This window comes from Mastigoproctus giganteus, chromosome 1, assembly GCF_048544385.1.
Source record: "Mastigoproctus giganteus isolate SK-2022 chromosome 1, ASM4854438v1, whole genome shotgun sequence".
NCBI classification, from domain to species: Eukaryota; Metazoa; Arthropoda; class Arachnida; order Uropygi; family Thelyphonidae; genus Mastigoproctus; species Mastigoproctus giganteus.
In genome coordinates, this window is record NC_143575.1 from 217,499,006 (window position 1) to 217,524,413 (window position 25,408).

General features: G+C 37.5%; 1 protein-coding gene across 1 annotated transcript in view; it reads left to right on the plus strand.

Moving 5' to 3' along the window:
* The window catches only part of Mhcl (Myosin heavy chain-like), a 938,273-nt gene that overhangs the window by 733,800 nt on the left and 179,065 nt on the right, over positions 1-25,408 (plus strand). The window contains exons 28-29 of the mRNA XM_090376088.1: positions 8,007-8,258; positions 23,568-23,681. Coding sequence (XP_090232214.1) covers positions 8,007-8,258; positions 23,568-23,681 — 366 coding nt within the window. The remainder of the gene's footprint in view (positions 1-8,006; positions 8,259-23,567; positions 23,682-25,408) is intronic.

A 25,408-nucleotide genomic window follows, 5' to 3' on the forward strand; every position in this document is an offset into this window, starting at 1 on the left:
TGCGATTGTGTTTTTTATTGTTTTTGGCGTGATTGCTTAATTAAAAAAATCGAAAACAGCTTGTTCTCAGTGTTAGCATTTGAAGATGACTCTACAGCTGCGATTTCCAAAGGCGCCTCCGTAGCCAGGTGGGAAGGAGCAGCAGTGCCTAGCACACCCTTCTTGATTAGACCGGGGTTCGAACCCGTCACCACCAAATACGGAGGATGCGGAAAAGTCAGGGAATGACCACCGCATATCCTGGAGCAATATGGCCTTAGTTGCTAATGCTCCTAAAAAAAAACCAAATAGCGATTTCCAAACTGGGAGGTGCGCCTGATAATAATCATTAGTAATTTAGAAGTTGTATTTTTTAAGAATATAAATTTAATCCTAATATTTTTAGACGAATGGATAAATTTTTGACTGGTTACAAGAGAAAATCCACTAATAATGAAGATACTGATGCTGATACAAGTAAAGGTAGTTGGAATACAAGCAACAGGGAACAAGGAGGTAGAACTCCGAGGACAAGAAATTACGATTCATCCTATTTATCATTAGGATTCACAAGTGTTATTATAGATGGCCTGGAAAAACCAATGTGTTTGTTTTGTACGAAAGTTTTGGCTGCAGATAGTATGAGATCAGGCAAATTAAAATGGCACCTTAAAACTATGCATTTTGAATACGTTGGTAAGCCAATAGAATTTTTTCAAAGAAAATTAGATGAGTTTAATAAACAAAAGCAAATGTTCAAAAAAATAGTTTCTGTTCCATCAAATGCATTGCTAGCATCGTACCAAGTTTCTTACAGAATCGCGAAATGTTAAAAACCACACACAATAGGAGAAACTCTAGTTTTGCCGGAGAACTAGAAATTGCATAATTATGGATGTTTTACTTCAAGGGAGGTGCTAGGAAAATTTTACAATCAAAGGAGGTGTGGGCTCAGAAAGTTTGAGAAATGCTACTCTACAGGATACAACATTGGACATCTTCTGAACAACCTGAAAGCATGCAGTATTCCTTCAAAAAATTCTTGATCACTTAGTGTGATGGTAATGTGGCAAACAAAGTGTTTTACTGTGTCCAAGTACGGAGAGCTCATCTGAAAAAAGGCATTGAACTTCTTTAAAGTATCCAAAGCTGAGCAACTTGCAGATTAGCAAAAGGATAACAGTACAAGGAAAGACTCTTATGTGGCCTTACATAGCTTGGCAACCTATAAAGCTCTGATAAGGGTTAGTAAGATGAATGAAGATAATTTTCACAGTTATAAAGAGTTCCAGGACTAGGAGCCATAAATTAAAATTACAAGGGAGGAGATTTAGACTAGATTGTAGGAAATTTTCTTTTAGCCTACAAGTTGTTGATTACTGGAATAAGTTGCCTTCACGGATAGTTGCCTTCACACTGACAGTTAGAAGAAATTCAATGGTCAACTTTCCACTTCATGTAGGTAACTACAGTGGCGGACAAAAGAACTGCATCACCTTAAAAAAAAAGTAACATTTTGTAGTGAAACGTATAAGATATTGTTTGATTATGGTCATTTTGTTTGTCGCAAAACAAAGGTATCGCGTCAGATAACGCTTCTATTGCATCAGTTGTTTCTATAAATACGGCATTGACACCAAGAAAAAACTGTAGCTTTTGCTCTGCCTCAGGAAGGGCTTTCTACACGTACTATCACTGATAAAATAGGCTGCCACCAGTCAACAGTATCTTGGATGCTAAAATTAAAGCGTGAAACCAGTGATGTGTAGAGAAGACCTGAATCAGGCCGTAACAGAGTGACTACGTCTTCCCAAGATTGATATTTGAAATGGCTGTGCCTTCATAATTGCAATGCTAGTTGTAGTGCTTCTGATCTAAAACTGGACTTTGAGAGAGATGGCCTCTGGTGTTGAAACAAGTGCACGAACTATCCAAATACGGCTTTCGGAATGTGGTCTTGCATGCCTATTGGGCCAAAAAGAAGCCTTTGTTGACCCAACAAATGAGGAAGAAGTGACTTTCTTGGGCAAAAGAGCAGTGGGACACTGTCATCTTTTCTGACGAATCGAAATTCATCCTGCATGGTTCGGATGGAAAGCGATATGTCAGAAGACAAAAATCGGAGAGATACCATCCTGAATGCATAACACTGACTGTAAAGTTCCTCTCCGGTCAGATGGTCTTGGGATCCATAACAAGCAAAGAGGTGGGGTGAATTAAGTTTATTAACGGAATGGTGAATGCAGAAACCTACACTGCTATCTTGGAGAAGTGTCTGAAACCCGTTAATAGGGATCACCACATGGATGTCCTAAACTGCATTTTTCAACAGGATTCAGCACCTTGCCACACAGCAAAATTGGTAAATTTTATGCTATTTAGATTTAATTATGATTTTGTCTTCTTGTCTCACAAGGCTTAAAACATACTTACACCAATATTTTCCCTTGTTTTTCTCCGTTAAGGTGCAGTCATACTCAGAAATGCTGGCATTACAGTGTTGAACTGGCCCAGCAAGAGTTCAGATTTGAACCCTATTGAGAATTGCTGGTACATAATGTCGTAAAATAAAATAAAATTGCTGGTACATAATGTCATAAAATCCCATCTAAAATTTCTCAGAAGAAGCCAACAAGTAAGAATCAGCTGCAGGAGAGCATTGTAAGGGTGTGGTATCACGAAATTGGTATCACGGAATCCAAAAGTTGATTAACTCTATGCCAGATCATAGCAAGGCTGTAATTGCAGCTCGAGGAGGAACATCAAAATGTTGAGGACTTGTTTTGTTGATTACAGTACATAATACTATTACGTTAACTTGTCATTTCAGTTTGTACACGTAAATGCAATAAAATGTATGTTTGGTTGTCGTGATTGTCATTTGCATGATTTCTCATATTTCCATTAATTACACATTTTACTCTTTGGGAAGATATTTATGGCAATCAGGTTTACCAAGTGGAGTCTTTTTATTGGATTTCATTCACAGAGATATACATCCCATCTAACAAATACATTTCAAACATTTCTGCAACCCACAATGCAGTGCAAAACACATTATTTGCAAAATTCACACAGGAGAGCAGGAGCAGCAGTGCATAGCAAGCGCTTCTTGATTAGACCGGGGTTCGAGCCTGTGACCACCAAATACGGAGGATGTAGAAAGGTCAGGGAATGACTACCGCATATCCCCGGAGCAATATAGCCTTAGTTGCTAATGCTCCTAAAAATCAAATAACAATCACAACAGCAAAATTCACAAGTGATGCGGTTTTTTTGTCTGCGACAGTACATGAGGAGGGAAGCACATAATTTGTATTTTCTTTTATTTCCCCTTTTTTTTTTTTCTTTTTTTTTTTTCGGTGAAGCAAAATTCTATAGATTCTTTGCACTGTATGACTTATATTACCACTAATCCTTTAAAATATCTACCTTCAATAAAACTGAAAAACTGAAGTATCAAGGGTATTAAAAGAGGATATTGAGCACTTGGTGGTAAGAGGCTTTCTCTTTCATCTTATTTAATTTGTGTGCTGAAAAGGGATCTACATGCCTTCCTGTGAAAATGAATGTATACTTTATGGAAATTTACTAACTAGTGGCACCAGCCTTCTCGTATTGCTTTTCTCACCAGCCTTCGGCGGTGAGAAAAGCAATACGAGCACTTTTCAAAGTTAACAAATTGCTTTTGTTCTGATTTTCTAAAGTGCTTATGGTTCTTTTACACTACTATCATTAATAAATCTTTTTATTTAATAGTAGCTCTTTTTTTCAAAATTATGGATATGGAGCAAAAAAGGAGAGTTACCTTTATTTTTCATAATTTGATTACTAATGCCTACTAATCTTAACCTGCTCATACCAAATACTGCTCCTACCTTCCCATGGTGGGGCCAGAAACCTGGGTGGGAAAAGTTAAAATCCTAAAGCTGAAAGGAGCTGACATACCTCACAAAGAAAGTTATTCATCACTTAAGCCTCTGGGATCAATTTCTTCAGGAACACACCAAACCAACTTTAACACATCCCATCTTAAGAAATAAAGAACAGAGATATTCCAAAAGGAATTACTACTGTTCCTAATAATACATTTTCAAACATGCCAATCTAAATGTGCACTTTCTCTATTTTTTATTCAGAAATGCCTCAAGAATACTGCTGAATCACTAAAATGGTGAAAAGACTCTACTCTGGAGGTTTCCAAAGAGTTAGTCTAAGAACTACAAGAGCAGAAAAAAGTTGTACAGGAGAATAGAATTAAAACCAAGAAAAATAGCAATCTTGTACCTACATGCAGTATTATACTGAAATTTTCTACATAACTGTTGATGCTGATGCTGTATAAGCTTGCTTTCTTGCATCATGTTACTACTAATGCTAATCAGTAAATACTTTTTTAGTTTTATTTTCATATACTTTTAATTTAGTTTTTCCTGCCAGTAAAGAATGAGTACTGACTTTTTTTTTTTTTTTTACAAAAAAAGCACTGCCTACAATACACATTTGGACCCTCTGAAGCTAACAATCTGCATTAAAACTACATTTAATCTGTGAATTTCTTTTTTTCTGTACAATTCGTATGGAAAAAGTAAATAATATATTTCCAAATTTCTATTTGTCCAATGTAAATGAAATTTGAAACAGCTTGAGAAATATTTTTAAAAGACCCAAATATAAAATTTTGTGAAAATGCATCCACTTGGAGTCATTCTGTTTCATGTAAATGGATGGACAGACATAGTGAAGACAATAGGCATATATATACACACACATACACACACACACAGAGTCAGTCCTTGTATAACACACTACACGAATTCGATCATACACAATTTATAAATAGAGGAAAGATATCGTATATAACACGAACCGAATTCGCTTATGCACGATTCACCTTTGCGTTGTCAAGAAATGGCAGTCACAAGCAGAATCACTCCAACTGAACACAACACGATAGGAATGATGAGAAGATCCTGAAAATGTATTTATGTTTTTTATATCAGTGAAGGGGAAACACATTTCACCATAATAAAGAAAAAACTCACACAATTCCAGCTATCGGTATTATCGCAAATGCCATTAGATCGAGTTTACAACTGATTCCACTAGCAGAAACGCAACGCTATTGTTTTATGGTAGTAATCCCCAGAAATGTGCTTTAGTAAAACATGAGGTGTTAATAGTGTATCTCTGCTTTTACGGTGTTGTTTATTCAGTTGCTACATGTGCGCAGCTTTGTTTATGTGTATCAAGCGTGCCTCCTCATTTTGTAATTGTGCTTTATTCCCTAAAAATGAGTGAAATACTTAAAAGGTATGAAAAGGAAGCATCCTGGTGAAGACACTGCAGATTCAGAGAGGAAAAGCAATATCGATAAACAGAGGTGGACTGAGTCAAAAATTCTTACCCGGGAAAATTTGAAGTGGCCTCACTATGGTTTATGGCCAAAATCACACCGGCCTCCGTCCCACTGGGGTTTCCCCAGTAAGGCTTATGGCCAGTCCACCACTGTCGATAGCGAAAAAATATGAAACTGTGAAACGCTTTGAGCGAAATGAAAGACTATGTGATATTGCACGTGCTACAGTCCTAAATGAGGCAACACCAAGAATTAGAAAGAATGCAGAGAAAATAAAAACTTTCATAGCAAGAACAATTCAAAGTGTAATTAAAATCCATTAGATCAAGACACAAAGCGTTGGAAGGGATGGAACGGCTGTCATCTGTTTGGATAGAAAATGAAACAAAAAACAAGTTTGCTTATGATGGAAGCAAAAGCATTAGCAATATTTTATTACGTAATAGTCATAATAAAATACTTAACGTATTTTATTATGATTATTTATTGTGTTTTGGTAATGTTTTAGTTACAAATGTGTGTTCGGTTTTGGGTGGTCGGCAACTAACCCTACTTTTCCCATAGGGCCTGTTGTTTATATTGCTCGATTTTGCATTGCACAAGAGTTTCTAGAAACACAACTATCGTGCTATACAAGAACTGACTGTATATGCGAACATTCCTGAAAGGAAAAAAAAAAAAAAGAATTCTTGATAAGGTTCAAAGATGGGCAGTGCATCTTATGAGATTTGCTAAAAGGCACTCATATGAGGAGAGATGGCAAATTGCATGAACAATCAATTAATATTAGTGAAACCAACCTCTGCATAATAAATTAGAAGTTGCTGTTTAGTGTAAAGTGGAAAAGATCAGGATTTAAACATAATAAGCTGCTGCTTATATTTAAATTTATTGTCCCTGCAAAATTATATGTACAGCACGTCACTATAGTAATTTTGAAATCTCAGTTATATTATTTAATAAAATAGCTGAAATTTCTAACATTTGATGCACATGAACTTTACTGCACTCTAAATTTTTTGAAGTTCACATGTACATAATATAAAACATTTAAACAATTTAAATGTAGTAGAAAATATTAGCAAAGTCAGAAAAATATGCAGTGAGTTTTTCTTATCTAGCAAGTAGGTACTTTTAGTAGTATTTACAGTTAATTGATTTTGTTTCAGTATGGAAAACTTTAAGTTGTTTTCATTATTTCAGTAATGTGGCACAATCACTTTTCTTATGTCAACTGTTCTGCCCACTTTCTTTATCACTTGTGCTTCATATACCACTTGAGAAAGATTGGAAGCAATTTTTCTCAAGTTCACCTTTATTTTAACTTCTTCATAACTCTTATTCATATTAATCTGTACATTGCTGAACGAAACTTTTTCCAACTTCCCTATTACAGACCTGCCAACTTTTCCAGTTTCATTAGAAAGTGGTCTTTTTTTGGTGTTCTGGAAAGTTTTTTTTTTTTTTCCTTTCAGATTCCCTTTTTTTTTTAATAGACATTTGCATCATGTTTTATTTATCAATGTGGACTTCAAAACTATCTCTGCAGTGTCCAGCATGGAAAATATTAGCCATGTGCTCAGTATATGCACTCTGTTTCTTAAACAGTAGTGAAGTCAGTAAGTTTTGTGTGACTTCTCCCATGGAAAAAAGCTGATTCTTTTAATTATTTGCTTTTAGAAATATTTTTGAAAAAGCACAAGTTACCCAGGTTGTTCTATTTTCTCCAAAAGTATTCATGAAAATGATGTGGGGTGGGCTTTTATTTTATTGATAAAGAACACTTTATTAACCTTTTGTTTAAGGCATTCCTCAGCATTTAATGTCCTACAAATATGTATATTTAGTGTATAAGTATATATATAGAAAGTGTACTTTATATACAGGGTGATTCACTACCAGTGCGACAAACTTGCAGGAGGTGTAGGGGACACAAAGATGAATCGGAATCACATAGCATTGCAGGGTCCGAAATGCCTTCGTCATGCGGTAGAGGATGTTGAATGGGAGGTCACGTGAACAGTGATCCCGCTGGAAGTCAGCATTTGCGAACCAGTTCCCAAGACAGTAGGATGGACAAGTATTCAAACGTTGAACTGGCCGACATGCACCTCGCATATGGAGCTGCAGACTGTAATGGGCGTACCGCTCTGCGCTTGTACCAGGAATGTTTCCCGCACAGGCGTGCTCCTCATCATACGATTTTCGCACGTGTGCACAGAAGGTTACACGAGACTGTAACCATCTGCAATACCATCTGCAATGCGTCCAATCATTGGAGCCTGCGGATTATCCACTCCGGAGAACTTTATTCATCCTACTGCCTCGGGAACCGGTTCGCAAATGCTGACTTCCTGTGGGATCGCTGTTCACGCGCGAACTCCCGTTCAACGTCCTCTACCGCATAACGAAGACATTTCGGACCCTGCAATGCTATGTGATTCCGATTCGTCTTTGTGCCCCCTACACCTCCTGCCAGTTTGTCGCACTGGTAGTGGATCACCCTGTATATTGAAAGTGTACTTTATAAGTATATATATAGATAGCATACGTTATAAGTATATATATTTTGAAAGTGCTACTTAAGTAAATTTCTGGCTACTTAATGATTTTTCATTTCATATATCAGAAAAATTTTATTTTATAACTTTTACATTAAATCCTTTAGGTTAAAAATCTTGAAGCCCAGTTAGAATCTGAACAAGAGGAGCATCATCAGTTAGTTAAACAGAAGCATGAACTTGAAAGAAGAATTATTGAGTTAAGTGATCAGCCACCACCCACAGATCCAGAAATAGAGAGAAGGTTGAGACGGGATCTGAAAAGAACCAAAGCATTATTGAAAGATGCACAGACTATGTTGGAACATACTAGAGATGGTCAAGCTAATAAAACTCTTATTAGGCAGTTAAAGAATCAGGTAAAATAAAAATTAAGAGTAAGAATGATTAATAAGTATTTTTTTAATTTTTATACAAGAAACCATTAATTTTGTCAAAGATTTTTTTTTTTTTTTTCAGTGTATTTAATAATGCTTACATTTCAAGTTTCAGCTGAAGACCCCTTACACACATTAATATGCACACATAAATACTTAGATCTAATAGTTATGTTTACATATACACTGAGTGGCCACTTTTAAGTGCGCCTACCTACCTAATAGCAAGTAGGTCCACTTTTACCCTCCAGAACAGCCTGGATTCACTGTGGCATCCAGGCATATTGCAAATTATGATAAATCAAGTTATTATTATATATTTATTTAAAAATAAGAATAAAGTCAAGTTGTTTTAAACATAAAACTTTGAATTTTCCTTTAAGAAAACCCAGTGTACGTACACACACACACACACACACACACACACACACACACACACACACACACACACACACACACACACACACAGGGAAAAATGCATATATACAGTGGCGGACAAAAAAACTGCATCACCTTAAAAAAATTAACATTTATAGTGAAGCATGTAAGATATTGTTTGATTACAGTAGTAGTGGTGCCATGTGATGCAAGAAAGCATGTGTGTGAGCTTATGCAGCATCAGCCAAAAAAAAAAAAAAAAAAACACACCAGTCCCTCCAAATGCCTGTCCAGTTCCTCCTTAAATTTATTTAACCTATCAACTTCCACGACAGATGGAAGCTTGTTCCAACAATTAACCACCCGCTGGCTAAAGGCAAATTTCTGCACATCTATTCTACATCTGTCTTTTCTTAATTTGAATTTATGCCCCCTTAGGTTCATAATCAGAACAAGTGGAAGGATCCCATCAGAATTCAGCGTGCTCAACTCATTCAAGGCCTTATATACCTCAATCAGATCACCGTGCAGGTGCCTAGTCTCCAGGCACTGCAATTTGCAGAACTTAAGCCTCTCTTGGTAAGAGGATCCCTTCATTCCCCTCACCAATCTTGTTGCCCTTCTCTGTACATGCTCAAGTAAATCTACATCCTTCCTAAAATGAGGCCTCCAGACCTGTACGCAGTGCTCAAGGTGTGGCCTGACCATTGCTTTATACAGAGGGATAATCACTTCCTTTTTCCTTGCTAGCAAAATTCCTATATATCATTGACAAAACCCCATGACCTGCCCTGGCATCCAGTCTGCATTGCTCAGAAAACTTCATATCTGCCTGCACAATTACTCCCAGGTCTTTTTCATTTTCTACCACCTTAAGTGTAGTACCACACAGTTGGTATGTTACTGTGGGGTTACTTCTACCCATATGCAGTACTTTGCATTTGTCAAGGTTAACTTCAGTTGCCACTTCTTAGCCCATCTGCCCAAATTATCTAGATCCTGTTGCAGTAGCACACTGCCATTACTGTCATTAACAACCCTGCCAACCTTTGTATCATCTGCAAACTACGACGTTAAGCTTGATATACCTTCATCAATATTATTGATAAATAAACAAAACAACAGTGGACCCAACACTGAACCCTGTGGGACTCCACTAATAACATCAGTCCACGAAGAGCAGCACCCATTGATTACAACCCTCTGTCTTCTCCCACTCAACCACCCTTTTATCCATTGTAGCAATTTACCCTTAATACCATTCTGCTCCAATTTGTATAGTAGTCTTCCATGTGCAACAGTGTCAAAAGCTTTCCTGAAATACAAGTATATGATATCAAAATTATTTTTTACATCCTGTTCTCTTGTAACCACATCATAATAACCAATCAGATTTGTCAGACAAGACTTTCCCTTAACAAACCCATGCTGCTGTGTCTGAATTATTGCTGCAGTCTTGTCTAGATGATCCTGCAATGCATCTTTAACAGTGACTCCATTATTTTACCCGGAACAGAAGTTAAAGTAACTGGACTGTAATTACTCGTGTCACCCTTCGATCCCCCTTTGTGAATTGGGGATACATTTGCACATCTCCAGTCTGGAGGGACCTCCCCTGAGTTCAAGGATGCTCTCATAATTATGGCGAAGGGTTTGCTTAGTTGCTTTGCTACCTCCTTTAATATAACTGGATAGATCCTATCCACCTCAGGTGCTTTTCTTATGTTTAACTTCAACAATTTCTCCTCCACTTTGCTCTCAGTTATTACAAAATCATTAAGTATCCTGCTACAATTTGATAACCTTCTGCCATTTCCAAACCTTAATAACTCCTTGTGTGTGAATGTAGATGCAAAATACTCATTCAGTTTGTTTGCTATCTGGGCAGGATCATCAACAGTCGATCCATCAATATCAAGTGGACCAATCAGATTCATCCCCTTCTTTTTGAGTTTATATAAGTAAAGAAATCCTTGCTGTTTTTCTTAGCATCCTTTGCCAAGGATTTCTCGTAATCTGCCTTTGCCTGCCTAACCTCCTTTGTGACCTGATTATAGGCTTCTGAGTCACTTGAAAATTTATATGCATCCCATGCATTTTTCTTCTCTGTTACGAGTCTCATTAGTTCATTTGATAACCATTTAGGCCTAAACCTCGAACAATATTTCTTAATAGGTATGAAACTTTTAGTAGCTTCCACAATTAATTCCTTGAATGCTTCCCACTTAGAATTTACTGTTGGTAACATCGTCAGTTTATCCCACTGTACAGAATTTAAAAACTTTCTGAGACCACTGTACTCACCTTTACGGAAGCAAAAACCCTTTCTTTTACCCCTTTATTATTTTGTTTGTCTCAAAGCAAGGGTATTGTATCAGATAATGCTTCTATTGCATCAGACAATAATTGCAAGGTACTACATTAGCCGTTTCTAAAATACAGCATTGGAAGGGTATACGTGCTCATTAGTATCCTGTTTTGCAGAGGTGTAAGTATGGCTTCATATGTTCAGTTGACACCAAGAAAAAAAAGTGTAGCTATTTCTCTGTCACAGGAGGGGCTTTCTATGTGTACTATCTCTGATAAAATACACTGCCACCAGTCAACAGTATCCTGAGTGCTGAAATTAAGCATAAAACCAGCGATGTGAAGAGAAGACCTGGATCAGGCTGTAGGAGTGACTAAGCCTTCCCAAGATCAATATACAGGGTGTCTCAAAAATATTGGTACAAACGTTTAGGGGAGGTAGGTAACATTTAAAGGAATGCAAATCGCACAGGAACCCATAACCGGAAACATCACCATAAGTTGGTACATGCCGCTGTTCATCAGTTCGCGAGAGGGAACATTTCTGGTTTACTCATTCAAGCAGTAGTTGCCGCACGAAGAGCATGCATCGATATACCAACTGTGAGCTGGCAGACATGCATCTAGTATATGGATTAACAGAGGGCAATGGACGAGCCGCTCATTGAATTTATGGAGAACGCTTCCCAGACAGACAGACATGTACCGGACCACCATTTGTTTGCACGTGTGCATCAAAATTTGTGTGATTATGGGTCATTTAGAGGTAACAGGAGTAGTGCAGGCACACCACGTTTGACACAAACTCCCGCCATGGAACAAAGTGTGCTGAATGCCATCCAGAATAATCCTACTACCAGCACACATGCCGCTGCCTCTGCCTTCAGAGTGTCTCATTGCATTGTACAGCGTGTCTGCCACCACGATTCCTTACACCCCTTTCATCTCCAAAAGGTTCAGTTACTGCTCCCCCAAGATCATCCTGCACGTGTGGCTTTTGTGCAGTGGTTTTTCAACACTCCAAGAAAGTGTTGAAAACTCTAATTTTCCAGCCTGTTTTGTTCACGGATGAGGCTTATTTCACTCGAGAAGGCTTGTTCAATCGGCACAATGCTCGTGTGTGGGCTCACGACAACCCACACGGTGTGCGCCCCCATGCGGCACAACATCGCTTCACAATAAATGTGTGGGCAGGTATGGTCGGTGACTGCTTAGACAGCCCATACCTGTCACCATCCCGCATGAACTCCGCTAAATATCGGATCTTTCTTGAACAAGTTCTACCAGGATTACTTGATGATGTTCCAGCAAATGTGAGATGCAACATTTGGTTTCAACATGACAGGGTGCCTCCGTAGCCAGGTGGGAAGGAGCAGCAGTGCGTAGCACACGCTTCTTGATTAGACCAGGGTTCGAGCCCGTCACCACCAAATACAGAGGATGCGGAAAGGTCAAGGGAATGACCACCGCATATTCCCGGAGCAATATGGCCTTAGTTGCTAATGCTCCTAAAAACAAAACAACAACATGGAAGGTGTGTTCGTGACCATTTGAACAGGCATTTTGGGCGTCAATGGATTGGCCATGGTGGACCCGTTGCCTGGCCCCCACACTCACCTGATTTATCGAGCCTTGATTTCTTTCTGTGGGGGCCCTCAAATCTATCGTGTATGAATTGCCTGTGGAGAAGGAAATGTATCTCGTTGCGAGACTCGTGTGTGGTGCTGCTACTATCAAAGAAACTCCAGGTGTTTTCGACCGTGTCCGCCAATCCATGCTGTGTCGGTGTCACGCATGCATCGCGTCTCATGGTGGAACCTTCGAGCATCTGTTGTAACATCATGAAATCCATCTCGTACTCCATTGTTAATATTACGTGAAATAAATGTTTGCCACTAATTACCGTCTTGTGTCACTTCTGCTTCTTGTGCCTCTGCTACTACTTTCCCGTGACGTTTCCGGATATGGGTTCCTATGCGATTCACATTCCTTTACATGTTACTACCTCCACTAAATGTTGTACCAATATTTTTGAGACACCCGGTAGAAAAAGGCTGTGCCTTCGTAATCACCATGCTAGTGCTCCTTATTTAAAACTGTACTTTGAGCTGGCCTCTGGTGTTGAAACAAGTGCACGAACTATCCAGAGACTGCTTTCGGAATGTGGTCTGCATGCCTGTTGGCCCAAGAAGCCTTTTTTGTGACCTGCTTTGGCTAAAATGCATGTGTCATGTACAAATGAGCAGTGGGACACTGTCATCTTTTCTGACAAATCGAAATTCAACCTGCGTGGTTCGGATGGGAGGCGATATGTCAGAAGACAAAAATCGGAAGCATACCATCCTGACTGCATAACACCAACTGTAAAGTTCCCTGCTGGTGAGATGGTCTAGGGATGCATAACAAGCAAAGGTGCGAATTAAGTTTATTAATGGAACGGCGAATTCAAAAACCTACACTGCTATCTTGGAGAAGTTCCTGAAACCCGTTAATTAGGGATCACCACACAGACATAGAAAACTGCATTTTTCAGCAGGACTCAGCACCGTGCCACACAGAAAAACTGGTAAGTTTTATGCAACTTAGATTTAATGATGAGTTTGTCTTGTCTCACAAGCCTTAAAACATACTTATACTAATGTTTTCCCTCGGTTTTTCTCCCTTAAGGTGCAGTCATACCCCAGAAGTGTTGGCATTACAGGTTGGACTGGCCTGGCAACAGTCAACATTTGAACCCTATTGAAAATTACTGGTACATAATGTCATCTAAAATTGCTCAGAAGAAGGCAACAAGTTTCAGCTGCAAGAGAGCATTGTAAGGGAGTGGTATCACGAAATTGGGCAACCGTTATCCAGAAGTTGATTAACTCTATGCCAGATCGTTGCAAGGCTGTAATTGCAGCTCGAGGAGGAACAACAAAATATTGAGAACTTGTTTTGCTGATTTACAGTACATAATATTATTACGTTAACTTGTCATTTCAGTTTGTACATGTAAATGCAATAAAATGCATTTACGTATGCAAACTAAAAACAAACTTACGTGTAAATGCATGATTTCTCACATTTCCATTTTACCCTTTTGGAAGATAATTATGGCAATTAGCATGACTCCATATGTTCAGTTGACACCAAGGAAAAAAAGTGTAGCTGTTGCTCTGTTTCAGGAAGGGCTTTCTACGCGTACTATCGCTGATAAAATAAGCTACCACCAGTCTCTAATGAGTGCAAAAGAGCATTGCATTCATTATAGACTTGTCAAGGCAGTCCTTTTCTCGACTGTACTGTCACTAGAGATGACACAGACTGTCAGAGTGCAGTAGGCTTCAAAATCATATGGAGTCTTTTTACTGGATTTCATTCACAGAGATATATATCCCATCTAACAAATGCATTTCGAACATTTCTGCCACCCACAATGCCATGCAAAATTCAAAAGTGATAGTTTTAATATCTGTCTGTCTCTCTCTGTTAGTTAGTTATTTGGTTTTTAGGAGCATTAGCAACTAAGGCCATATCCATATTACTCCGGGATGTGTGCTACGCACTGCTGCTCCTTCCCACCTGGCTACGGAGGTGCCCCCCCCTCTCTCTCTCTCTCTCTCTCTCTCTCTCTCTCTCTCTCTCTCTCTCTCTCTCTCTCTCTCTCGTTTAGCTGTTGTGATTTTCACTACAACTTATTATTATTGTTAACTATACCTGACAGGTCAGCACACCTCATATACTCATCTAATCTATCTATATTTCATTATGCTGCTACAAACTAGCACTGTTCTGGATCCATAAACCAGTACAATATATTATTTTTTAGCTGTTGTGATTTTTTGCTACAACTTATTATTAATTATATAATATATATATATATATATATATATAGGTGTCCGCAAACTTTTTTTGATTTTTGAAATGGCCATAGATCTCAGTAGTTTGGGGACCACTGACTTAGGGCATTAAATTTGACTGACAGTGGCATATATATCATGTGTTACTTTATTGTCTGCATTATGTTGATTTACACACTCACCTGTAGTTAGATACTTGTTCACTGGATGAGTGCAGTCTTTTCTGTTTTGTTTTAATAATTGTTCATGTTTTATTCTTTTAACACGTTTATGTTTGAAGTGGTTGAGCAGAGAACTGATATACGAAGTGGGCATCTGATAACCTCTCGAAATGAGGACAGAATTACAAAGGTTCAGGAAATTGTGGCAAGAGATTGTTTTTTGACCCTCAGAACAATGGCTGATGAGTTAAATATGAATAAGGAGCTTCATTAAATTCTGCATTAAGATTTAGCAAAAAGGAAGGTCTGTTCAAAATTTGCTGCACAGCTTCATAGATGAGCAGAAGCAACAAAGAGGGTCATCATAAGAAGACTTAATCCAGACCTTTCAAGGCAGAAGGCAGTCCTCTTCTCGACTGTACTGTCACTAGAGATGACACAGACTGTGTCAGAGTGCAGTGGGCTTCAAAATTGTCATCAGGGCCCAAAATGTTTTGTTTACAGAAGTTCAGAATCAAGAGATGCAGATCATGTTTTTTTAGAATGTGATTCACTAGGAATTTGTTACTGAAGAAGAGAGTCAATGCTGCTTTCTATGTACTGCTGCTTCAAACACCATTGAAGCACATTTCCTGTGTAAGGCCCCAATTTCGAGAGAAAGGCAACTACCGTTGTTGCATGACAGTGTCCCCCACCCATTCTGCAGTGAAGATGTTTCTAATGAAATATGGCATTGTACAGATCAACCATCCACTCTACTCCCCTACTGTAGCACTAGTGGACTTCTTTCTCTTTCCCAAGGTGAAAACTGCCCTAAAAGGAAAGAGATTTCAGGATGTTGAGGGCATAAAGACAGATTTAACTGCTGACTGAACTGATCTTTTTGGATGCCTTCACTGACTCATCAGAAACTTTTAGTTCACTTGAGAATAGGTACAATGTGCAGTACCCTGCCAGTCAGAAATACTTCCATTTCGAGCAATCTATCCAGAACCTCTTGACTCTCTGCAAGATGGGGGGGCTTCCTCTTGCATGATTATATTTAGTCTTTACCTTGAAAATGATAATAAACCAGATTTTCTCACCTATTATGATCTATTGGAGAAAACCCGGATCTTTATCCGATGAGCTCACCACTTATTTTCATTTGGTCATTGTTTCCCCATTACTGTTTGTAATGCAGTTTGTTGATAGACATGAAGGCACATTAAAATCTCTACTAAGGATAGCGTGTCAAGTGCAATCTGAAATTCAGATTTTTCTCTGCAATTCCATCTCTCATCTGACAATAATCAGACCACACCACCTCCTGCACTTGTTTCAGCATCCTCATTCTGAAGTGTTGCACGCCAGTTATTCGTGACTATGAACCTGTGATATGATGCAGACCCCTTGCACTTGACACACTCAGACAAAATGTCTTCACTATTTTACCTGCCAATTTTCCTAATTCAATAGCAAAATTTGATATTTGACCACTGCTTGAGATTATCATTTCATCTCGAGCAGTGGCTTTAACTTATCTGCCACATTGTCACTGTATTTGCTTCTGTCTTTGTACTTTTTAAAGTTACCTTTTGATGATATGGCAGTATGTTTTATTTGCAGGCAATAGAAAAGTGATATGTGATTCTTGGAGCCATTTTTGGCATCCTATATGACTGGGGTTCTCAAAATTTGTGATATCACAATCCCCCCAAAATGCTAAATGAATTTGTGCTAGGCCCCCCTCCTTCCTTCATGAGTAAAACTAATGATTATAATTAGGTTAAAACTGAGCAGTAAATAAATATCCCAATAACTTTGATATAATATTTTATTGAAAATAAACAAAAAATATCAAATTTACAGTCCTGTATTAAAAAATATAAGCATGGTTAACTAATGAACAGACATAAAATAAAATTTCATCAGCCTTAGATGTTTTTACAATGACTACACCTACCAACGCTATGATAAAAAATAGAAACAAAACACGATAAATAGCATGTGAGCAGGAAAAGGTGCTTGTCTTGTGATTTGGTTAATGAAGCAAGTGTTAATAACATCTGAGATTTAACCCTTATTTTTAATGAAGACTATTTTTTATACATTATGCATTCAACAGTATCCAGTTGCAACCCCCTCCCCAAGATGCTCGAGACCCCGGGGGGTCGCACTCCACGGTTTGAGGAACTCTGCTATATGGGATTCACATGTTATACAGACAATCTAAAATTCTTTACAGAAGGATGATCCAGAGCAGATCAAAGTTTATAAGTAAAAATGTTGTTGTGCAGAACAAGGCTTGACACATTATGGTCTAAGCTGCAGTGTGCCATTAAACACAAAATCAACCAATCAACCAACAAAAACAGAACAAGACCATGTACAGAACTTACCATGTTCTGGCCTGAGTTTAAACATAGAGAAAACAGCACAGCTAACAGTAATAAAGAAGAAAATAAATAAAAAGTAAGAGTAAATAATGAATAGATACACGTTGTCATGAATAATCAGCACATGCAAAAACTAACCTCCCACACTGATCTAGAATTGTAATTTAACATTTGATCACCATTTCTCAAAAATAGAGAGAAAAACATATGCAGCACTGTGGAGATAGGTTTGGGTGGTCATGGGCATTGCAGATAAAAAGTTAATCTGCCAGTACATAAAGTGATGCAGTCTACCAATTCCACTTTATGCTTCTGAGATATGGTCATTGGTGGCTGAGAGCCACAAAGAAAGGTGGACTCCATGGAATAATGGATCTCTCTCTCTGGTTGACCAGATCTGTAGTCTCCCACTTGCCATCTCAAGATCAACACCTCTACCACCAGCATATGATAACAGTTAAACATATCCTGACTCTATCAAATTTATTATGGGAAAGTTCGATACTCCCTCAACATCAAACATCATCGAAGTACCAAAATAAACAGTACACATTTCTTTAATACTCAGTTGTTGCTTCATCTCACCCCTTCAGACCTCACTGTAATTAAAGGAATATTCCTACCATCTACATTAACCATAAGTCAAAAAATGACTTTAAACTTTCACAATCATAATAACATTTGGAATATCTGATAAAAAAAAAAAAAAATTAGCATTAGCAAAAAGCAAGTTTATTATTATTATTTTTATTATTATTATTATTAGCCATATGGTGCAAGGAAGCCTGCGGCTTATGCTGCACCAGCCAAAAAAAAAAAATTTCTGAACTACCCTAAGAGAGAGAGAGAGAGAGAGAGAGAGAGATAAAAGGGAATCACCAAGGAAGAGAAGAATGATGATGTCCAGCTCAGGGCCCTGGGTGTGCCAAGCCCATACTCACCAGATATGAGTCCCTGGGGTTAATATGACATCAGCCAAAAAAAAAAAAAAAACCCTTCCCATTCCATTCATTTTCTTTAGTTCTGCCTTGAATTTATTTAAGCTATCAACTTTCACAATGACAGATGGATGGAAGTTTGTTCCAGCAAACTACCAGCTGGTAGTTTGCTGGAACAAACTACTACTACCCACTGGGTAAAAGAAAATTTTCACACATTTATTTAACAAGTGTTTTCCTCAATTTCAGTTTAAGTCCCCTCAGGTTTGTAATCTGAGCAAAAGGAAGAATCCCATCAGCATTGAGCCTGCTCAATCCATTCAAGGCCTTATACACATCAGTCAGATCGTCTCGCAGGTGCCTAGTCTCCAAACATTACAATTTGCAGAACTTAAGCCTTTCTTTGTAAGAGCAACCCGTTATTCCCCTCACCAGTCTTGTTGCCCTTCTCTGTAGTCGTTCTAGCAACTCTACATCCTTCCTAAAATGAGGCGTCCACATCTGTACACAGTGCTCAAGGTGATGCCTGACCATTCCCTTATACAAAGGAATAATCACCTTAGCCCTGCTCTCAAAATTTCTGTATATCATTGATAAGACTCCATGACCTACTCTGGCAGTCTGTCTGCACTGCTCAGAAAACTCCATGTCTGACTGAACAATTATCCTCAGGTCTCTTTCATTCTCCACTACCCTGAGTGTAACACCATTTAGTTGGTACATTTCTCTGGGGTTACTGCTACTCATGTGCAGTACTTTGAATTTGTCAATATTAAACTTCAGTTTCCACGTCTCTGCCCATCTCCCAACTTTTCCAGATCCTGTTGCAGCAGCATACCATCATTACTGTTATTAACAATCCTCCCAACCTTTGTATCATCTGCTAACTTTGATATTAAGCTTGATATACCTTCATCAATATCATTCATGAAGGTACAAAACAACAATGGGTCCAACACTGATCCCTTGGGGACACCACTAAAAACATTAGCCCACAAAGAGCAGTATCCATTGATTACCACTCTGTCTTCTCCCATTCAACCATCCTTTTATCCATTGTAAGAAACTTGCCCTTAATGCCATACTGCTCCAATTTGTACAGTAGTCTTCCATTTGCAACAGTATCCAAAGCTTTCTGAAATCCAAGTATATGATATCAAAATTATTTTTTGCATCCAGTTCCTTTGTAACCACATCATAGTATCTAATCAAATTGGTCAGACAAGACTTCCACTTAACAAACCCATGCTGTGTCTGAATTATTACTGCTGTCTTGTCTAGATGATCCTGCAATGCTTCTTTAACCAGTGACTCGATTATTTTCCCTGGAACAGAAGTCAAACTAACAGGTCTGTAATTACTTGTCACCCTTTGATTCCCCTTTGTGAATTAGAGATACATTTGCACATCTCTAGTCTGTATGGACTATCCCTGAGTCCAAGGATGCTCTCATAATTATGGCTAAGGGTTTGCTTACTTTCTTTGCCACTTCCTTTAATATAACTGGATAGATCCCACCACCGCAGGCGCCTTTGTTATATTTAATTTCAACAATTTCTCCTCCACTTTGCTATGATATTACAAAATCATTTAATTCCCTATTAGAGTTTGATAAACCTTTGATAAACCTCCTTGAATGACTCCTCATGTGTGAATGTAGATGCAAAATACTCATTTAGTTTTTTAGCCACCTGAGCAGGATCATCAACAGTTGAACCATCAATATCCAGTGGACCAATCTGATTCATCCCTTTCCTTCTAGAGGTTACATAGACAAAGAACTCTTTGCTGTTTTTCTTTGCATCCTTTGCCAAAGATTTCTCATAATCTGCCTTTGCCTGTCTAATATCCTTTGTGACTTGGTTATAGACCAGCTTATATCTATCATAGGCTTCCATGTCACCCATTAATTTATATGTATCCCATGCATTTTTCTTCTCTGCCATATGTCTCATTAGTTCATCTGACATCCATTTAGGCCTAAACCTTGAACAATATTTCTTAGTTGGTATGTAAAACCTAGTAGCTTCCAAGATAAATTTTTTGAATGCCTCCCATTTTGAATTTGTTGTTGGTAACATCATCAGTTGGTCCCACTATATAGAACTTAAAAAATCTCTGAGACCACTGTAGTCACCTTTACGAAAGCAAAAACCCTTCCCTTTACCACTGATAGTAGTTCCTCTTTCAGTAAATCCCATTTCAGCACACTGTGATCACTGCCACCTAGTGGTTCCTTTATCTGCAGATTCTTAATGCATGAAGAAGAATCACTGCTGATAATCAGATCAAGAGTGTTACTCCATCTGGTTGCCTCTCTAACATGCCGCTATAGAAAACAATCATCCAATAAATCCACAAAAGCCTTGCTAGTATGTGATTAACCAACTTAGAGGTTCTAGTTGCTATATGGGAAATTAAAATCCCCCATTATTAGACACTTAGATATACTGGCCCACTCTGTTTCTTTGTATAATTGTTCATTAGTATTAGTAGTGGCATGTGATGCAAGAAAGCAAGCTTATGCAGCATTAGCCAAAAAAAAAACACTTCCACTTCACCTTTCCGTTCATTCGAAATACCTGTCCAGCTGAGCCTTAAATTTATTTAGGCTATCAACTTCCACAACAGGGGATGGAAGTCTGTTCCACCAACCAACTACCCGCTGGCTAAAGGCAAATTTCTGCACATCTATCCTACATGCGTCTTTCCTCAATTTGAATTTATGCCCTCTCAGGTGATTATTCTGAGCAAGAGGAAGAATCCCATCAGCGTTGAGCATGTTCAAACCATTCAAAGCTTTATACACCTCTATCAGATCACCTCGCTGCTGCCTAGTCTCTAGACACTGTAATTTGCAAAACTTAAGCCTTTCTTCGTAACAGCAATCCTTTGTTCCATTCACTAATCTTGTTGCCCTTCTCTGTACTCGTTCCAGCAGCTCTACATCCTTCTTGAAATGAGGCCTCCAGACCTGTATACAGTACTCAAGGTGAGGCCTGACCATTGCCATATACAAGGGAATAATCACCTCCTTATCCCTGCTAGAAAAATTCCTGTATATCATTGACAAGACACCACGAGGTACTCTTGCAGCCTGTCTGCACTGCTCAGAGAACTTCATATCTGCCTGCATAATTAACCCCAGGTTCTTTTCATTGTCTACCACTGTCAGTGTAGTACCACAGAGTTGATATTCATTCATTGCACCCATCAGAGTCATTAGGCCTATAACAAACTCTTACCCTCATGTTTGCTTTCTCAGTGCTTATGTCACACCAAACTGAATCAACATTGCACTGTCTATCTATGTCAACTGGATGCACTTAATTAGATTTAATGTATTCCTTTGCTTCCCAAATTCCAATTCTGCATTCCTTATATGTGTGATACCATGTCTCTGATATCCCAACAATATTGCCTTTGATGTGTTGACCAGCACTTCAAAAAATTCATAAAATTAAATTGAACAAACAAAAATCAAGGGGTAGATTGTATTATGTTTTACAATAATGATAAAAAATAATAATTATTGAAGTAGCTGAATATTGTAAATACAAATAAATAGGTGTGCAGTGTTGTAAAATTTGTGAAATTTAGATGTTCAATGGCACAAGAACAATATTACAAATAAAGTTAAGCCAGCAATAGCTTCAGTGAGGTACCTTGCAGGCATCCCTCAAACATTCCTGCATTAACCATTACTCAGTGATAAAATTCTGAAATTTTTTCTACATTCTTAAATATAGTCAAACTTTTACTGCAAAAGTTTCTGAAGTGATTTTCTTATAGCAATTGGATGCAGGAATCTATCAGGTGCTCTACCATTGTTTTTGCAACTATTTGGATTTTACATGAAGAATGACATGGTACTGGATGAATGCCTATGCTGTGTTTGTTTAAAGTTTCAGGTTACTTGTTTTTTCTCTCCCACTTGGTCAACAAACATTTACCATCTTGCTCTAGTTATTTTTGAAAGATTTATTATGCCTTCACAGCATAAATATGATAACCAAAAACATAGTATTCTCTCAAAATGGCTGCTGCTATGCAGAAAGCAACATATATCTGTAGTTTCAATTTTTGCATGCTGTGAAGGGTGCCAGATTTGAAATAAATTTTGAATAAGTGTGAAAATGGAAGTAATTAGTAGTGTTGAGTATAAATAATGTTTTTTTTAATTTTTTAAATAATATTTATATATATAATAAGCAGAAATATATGTGCATGTGAAGTTTTAAATTTCACGCTACACTTAACGGTCTTTTAAATTGGAAAATGGAAGGGATTAAGAGATGAATGTTTCTGGTTTATGTCTAATAATGTTTTTTTGGTAATTTTTATCAATATTAATTCTTTTTTGTTTTTTTTTTTGAAAGTAAAAGGTGTAAAACACACATCATGTGGTTTAAAAATTTTAATATTTTTAAAAATCTTAAAATTCTACATACAATAAGTACTGAAATCTGTTAAGAAAATATGAAATATTGACATTCTTCACGCAGAATTCAAAAACAATCTCAAAACATATTCAAAAAATTAAAAACAAAATGGGCACTTGTTGGGTTTCCTGAAACTGTTTTTGCTACAAATGGGATGCCATTGCTGCTGGGTTAAGTAGATGTGTTACTTTATACATTTTGTAATTTTTTAAACTTAAACATTCTGCATATTATAAATATGTTCCTATACCACAAGCACAATATTATGAGAGTAAATGTTTGTATTTGTAAATTTTAAATGCTCCATACCAACTAATTAATTGCAATTTTACCGTCCATAACAGATTGTAGGCTCTACTAGCAACCTGCTGTTTTGGAACAAAACCATTTGGTTTAATAAACCGAATAAATAAGTAAATATAAAAATGATATATAAAGTGGGGTGAGAAAACACTTCCACTTTGACATTTGCGGTGGCATCCCCAAAACTTTCCTTAAAATCTTTGAGAGAAGGCTTTTGTGGATTTATTGGATGATTGTTTTCTACAGTAGCTTGTTCAAGAGGCAACCAGAGGGAGTAATATCCAGTTTACAATTTCAGCTCTGTGTGATTAACCATTTTTTATCTTTAATTCTTCAGTGTTGATGCAATTTAATTATAAACGCCTCATATATATCCTTACATTTGGGATTTTTACTATCCTTCAGGTAAATTCTCATTTAAAACTAATAGTTTTCTTATCATCAAAGGTAGGCCACTTAAGCAAAAATGTAATACTTTTGTCAGTGTATACGCATTATAATCAGTTTATTTTATTTTATTTATTTTTTTGTTATATTAATAGTTAGAAGATGCAGAATTTGCAAAAGCAGCAGCGTTAAAATCCAGGCAGACAGCAGAAATGGAGCTGCAGGATATACAGACTCAATTAGAGGAAGTCACTAGGACCAAAAATGATGTAAGTGATTTGTATAAGTTTGTGCAGATTTTATAGGTAGCATGACATATTTTGGAAAATATGCGACTGGCAGTTTGTGGTTACTAGAGTTGGACTAATTTTGTGTGAATGAATAGCAAAAAAATAGCAATACAAGGAGGCGAGTCTTCTGGATGTGTTCATGTTTTATCCATATTTTACTTTGTGTTGCATATAAACCCCAGGGACTCACATCTGGTGAGTATGGGCTTGGCACACCCAGGGTCCTGAGCTCAGCTGGATTTCTTCTCTTTCTTGGTGATTCCCTTCTACACTCTCTCTCTCTCTCTCTCTCTCTCTCTCTCTCTCTCTCTCTCTCTCTCTCTCTCTCTCTCTCTCTCTCTCAGGGTAACTCGGAAATTTTTAGCTGGTGCAGCACAAAAGCCTCAGACTTCCTTGCACTATATGGCTAGTAATAATAATAATAATAATATAACAGTAAAATCTTCAGAAATCCATTATTCATTGGATACTGTTGCTTTGCTTTTTTTTTATAAATTATAATTTATAACAAAATTAATTTTAATTAAATAATAATACATAAGCATATATAATCATGTATGCTACCTCAAAGTTATGGCAAGTCACATGGCCATACATGATTATATGTGCTTATGTATTATTACTTAATTAAAATGTGACATATGACATTAAGGTCATCATGGGTACCCACGCTCACTTTGAGACACAAGAAGCTGTGCCTTGTATGGACACGTCAGCGCCAATAGTGAACCACCGACATGTAAAAATCTGTAGCTTTGTCTGATGAATCCCACTTTCAACTCTATCATGCCAATGGGCATATCTATAATTGGAGAAAGCAACATGAGGCCATGGAACCTGGATGCACTGTTGATGTTCAGCAGACTGGAGATGTTATGGTTTCAGCACTGTTTTCATGGCATCCCCTGGGTCTTTTAATCAGTGGCTTAATAGGAACGCCTAAATTTCTATCACAGCCAACCAAGTACACCCCTGTGTGATGACAGTGTATCCAGACAACACCAGCATCTATCAATATGACAATGCAACATGCCAGAAGAGCAGAAAGTTGCTAACTGGTTTCAAAAACATGACAATGAATTCTCCATCCTCCCATGGCCACCCATCTCACCTGGCTTCAACCCATTTGGGCATGTTTGTGACTTAATGAAAAGACATTTGATGCTATGACCATCAACCTGACAATATGCGGGTGTTACTGGATGCATTGTCTAAATGCAGAATACCACTACCACAGAACATCCTGTGTACACCTTGTGGAGAAAGCAACACGAAGGTTGTATTGCGGGCAAAAGGTAGACCCACAAGGTATTCAGTAGCTAGGGTGTTGCTAATGCAAAGCCAATTCAGTGTATGTATAGATTGTCTTGAAACTTCTAGAGATGGGTACCAGTAATACTAACCATTTTTATGGCTACTATAGTTTTCAAAACTTTTCACACTGTTCTGAAACTTGGTGAAATTTATGTGGACAACACAAACTGAAATTAAAGAAATTATCTGGAATTCAGATCCAGAAGTTGATGAAAGTGTAATATGATGTAAGTATAACATTAAAAAATAATAATAAATATATATATATATATATATATATATATTTTTTTTTTTTTTTTAAATACCTTTACAACAATTTTCTTCATGTTTTTTTATTTTTACAAAACTTACAAGTTTTTGAAAATACTTTGCAAGTAGCCTAGTATTTGGCA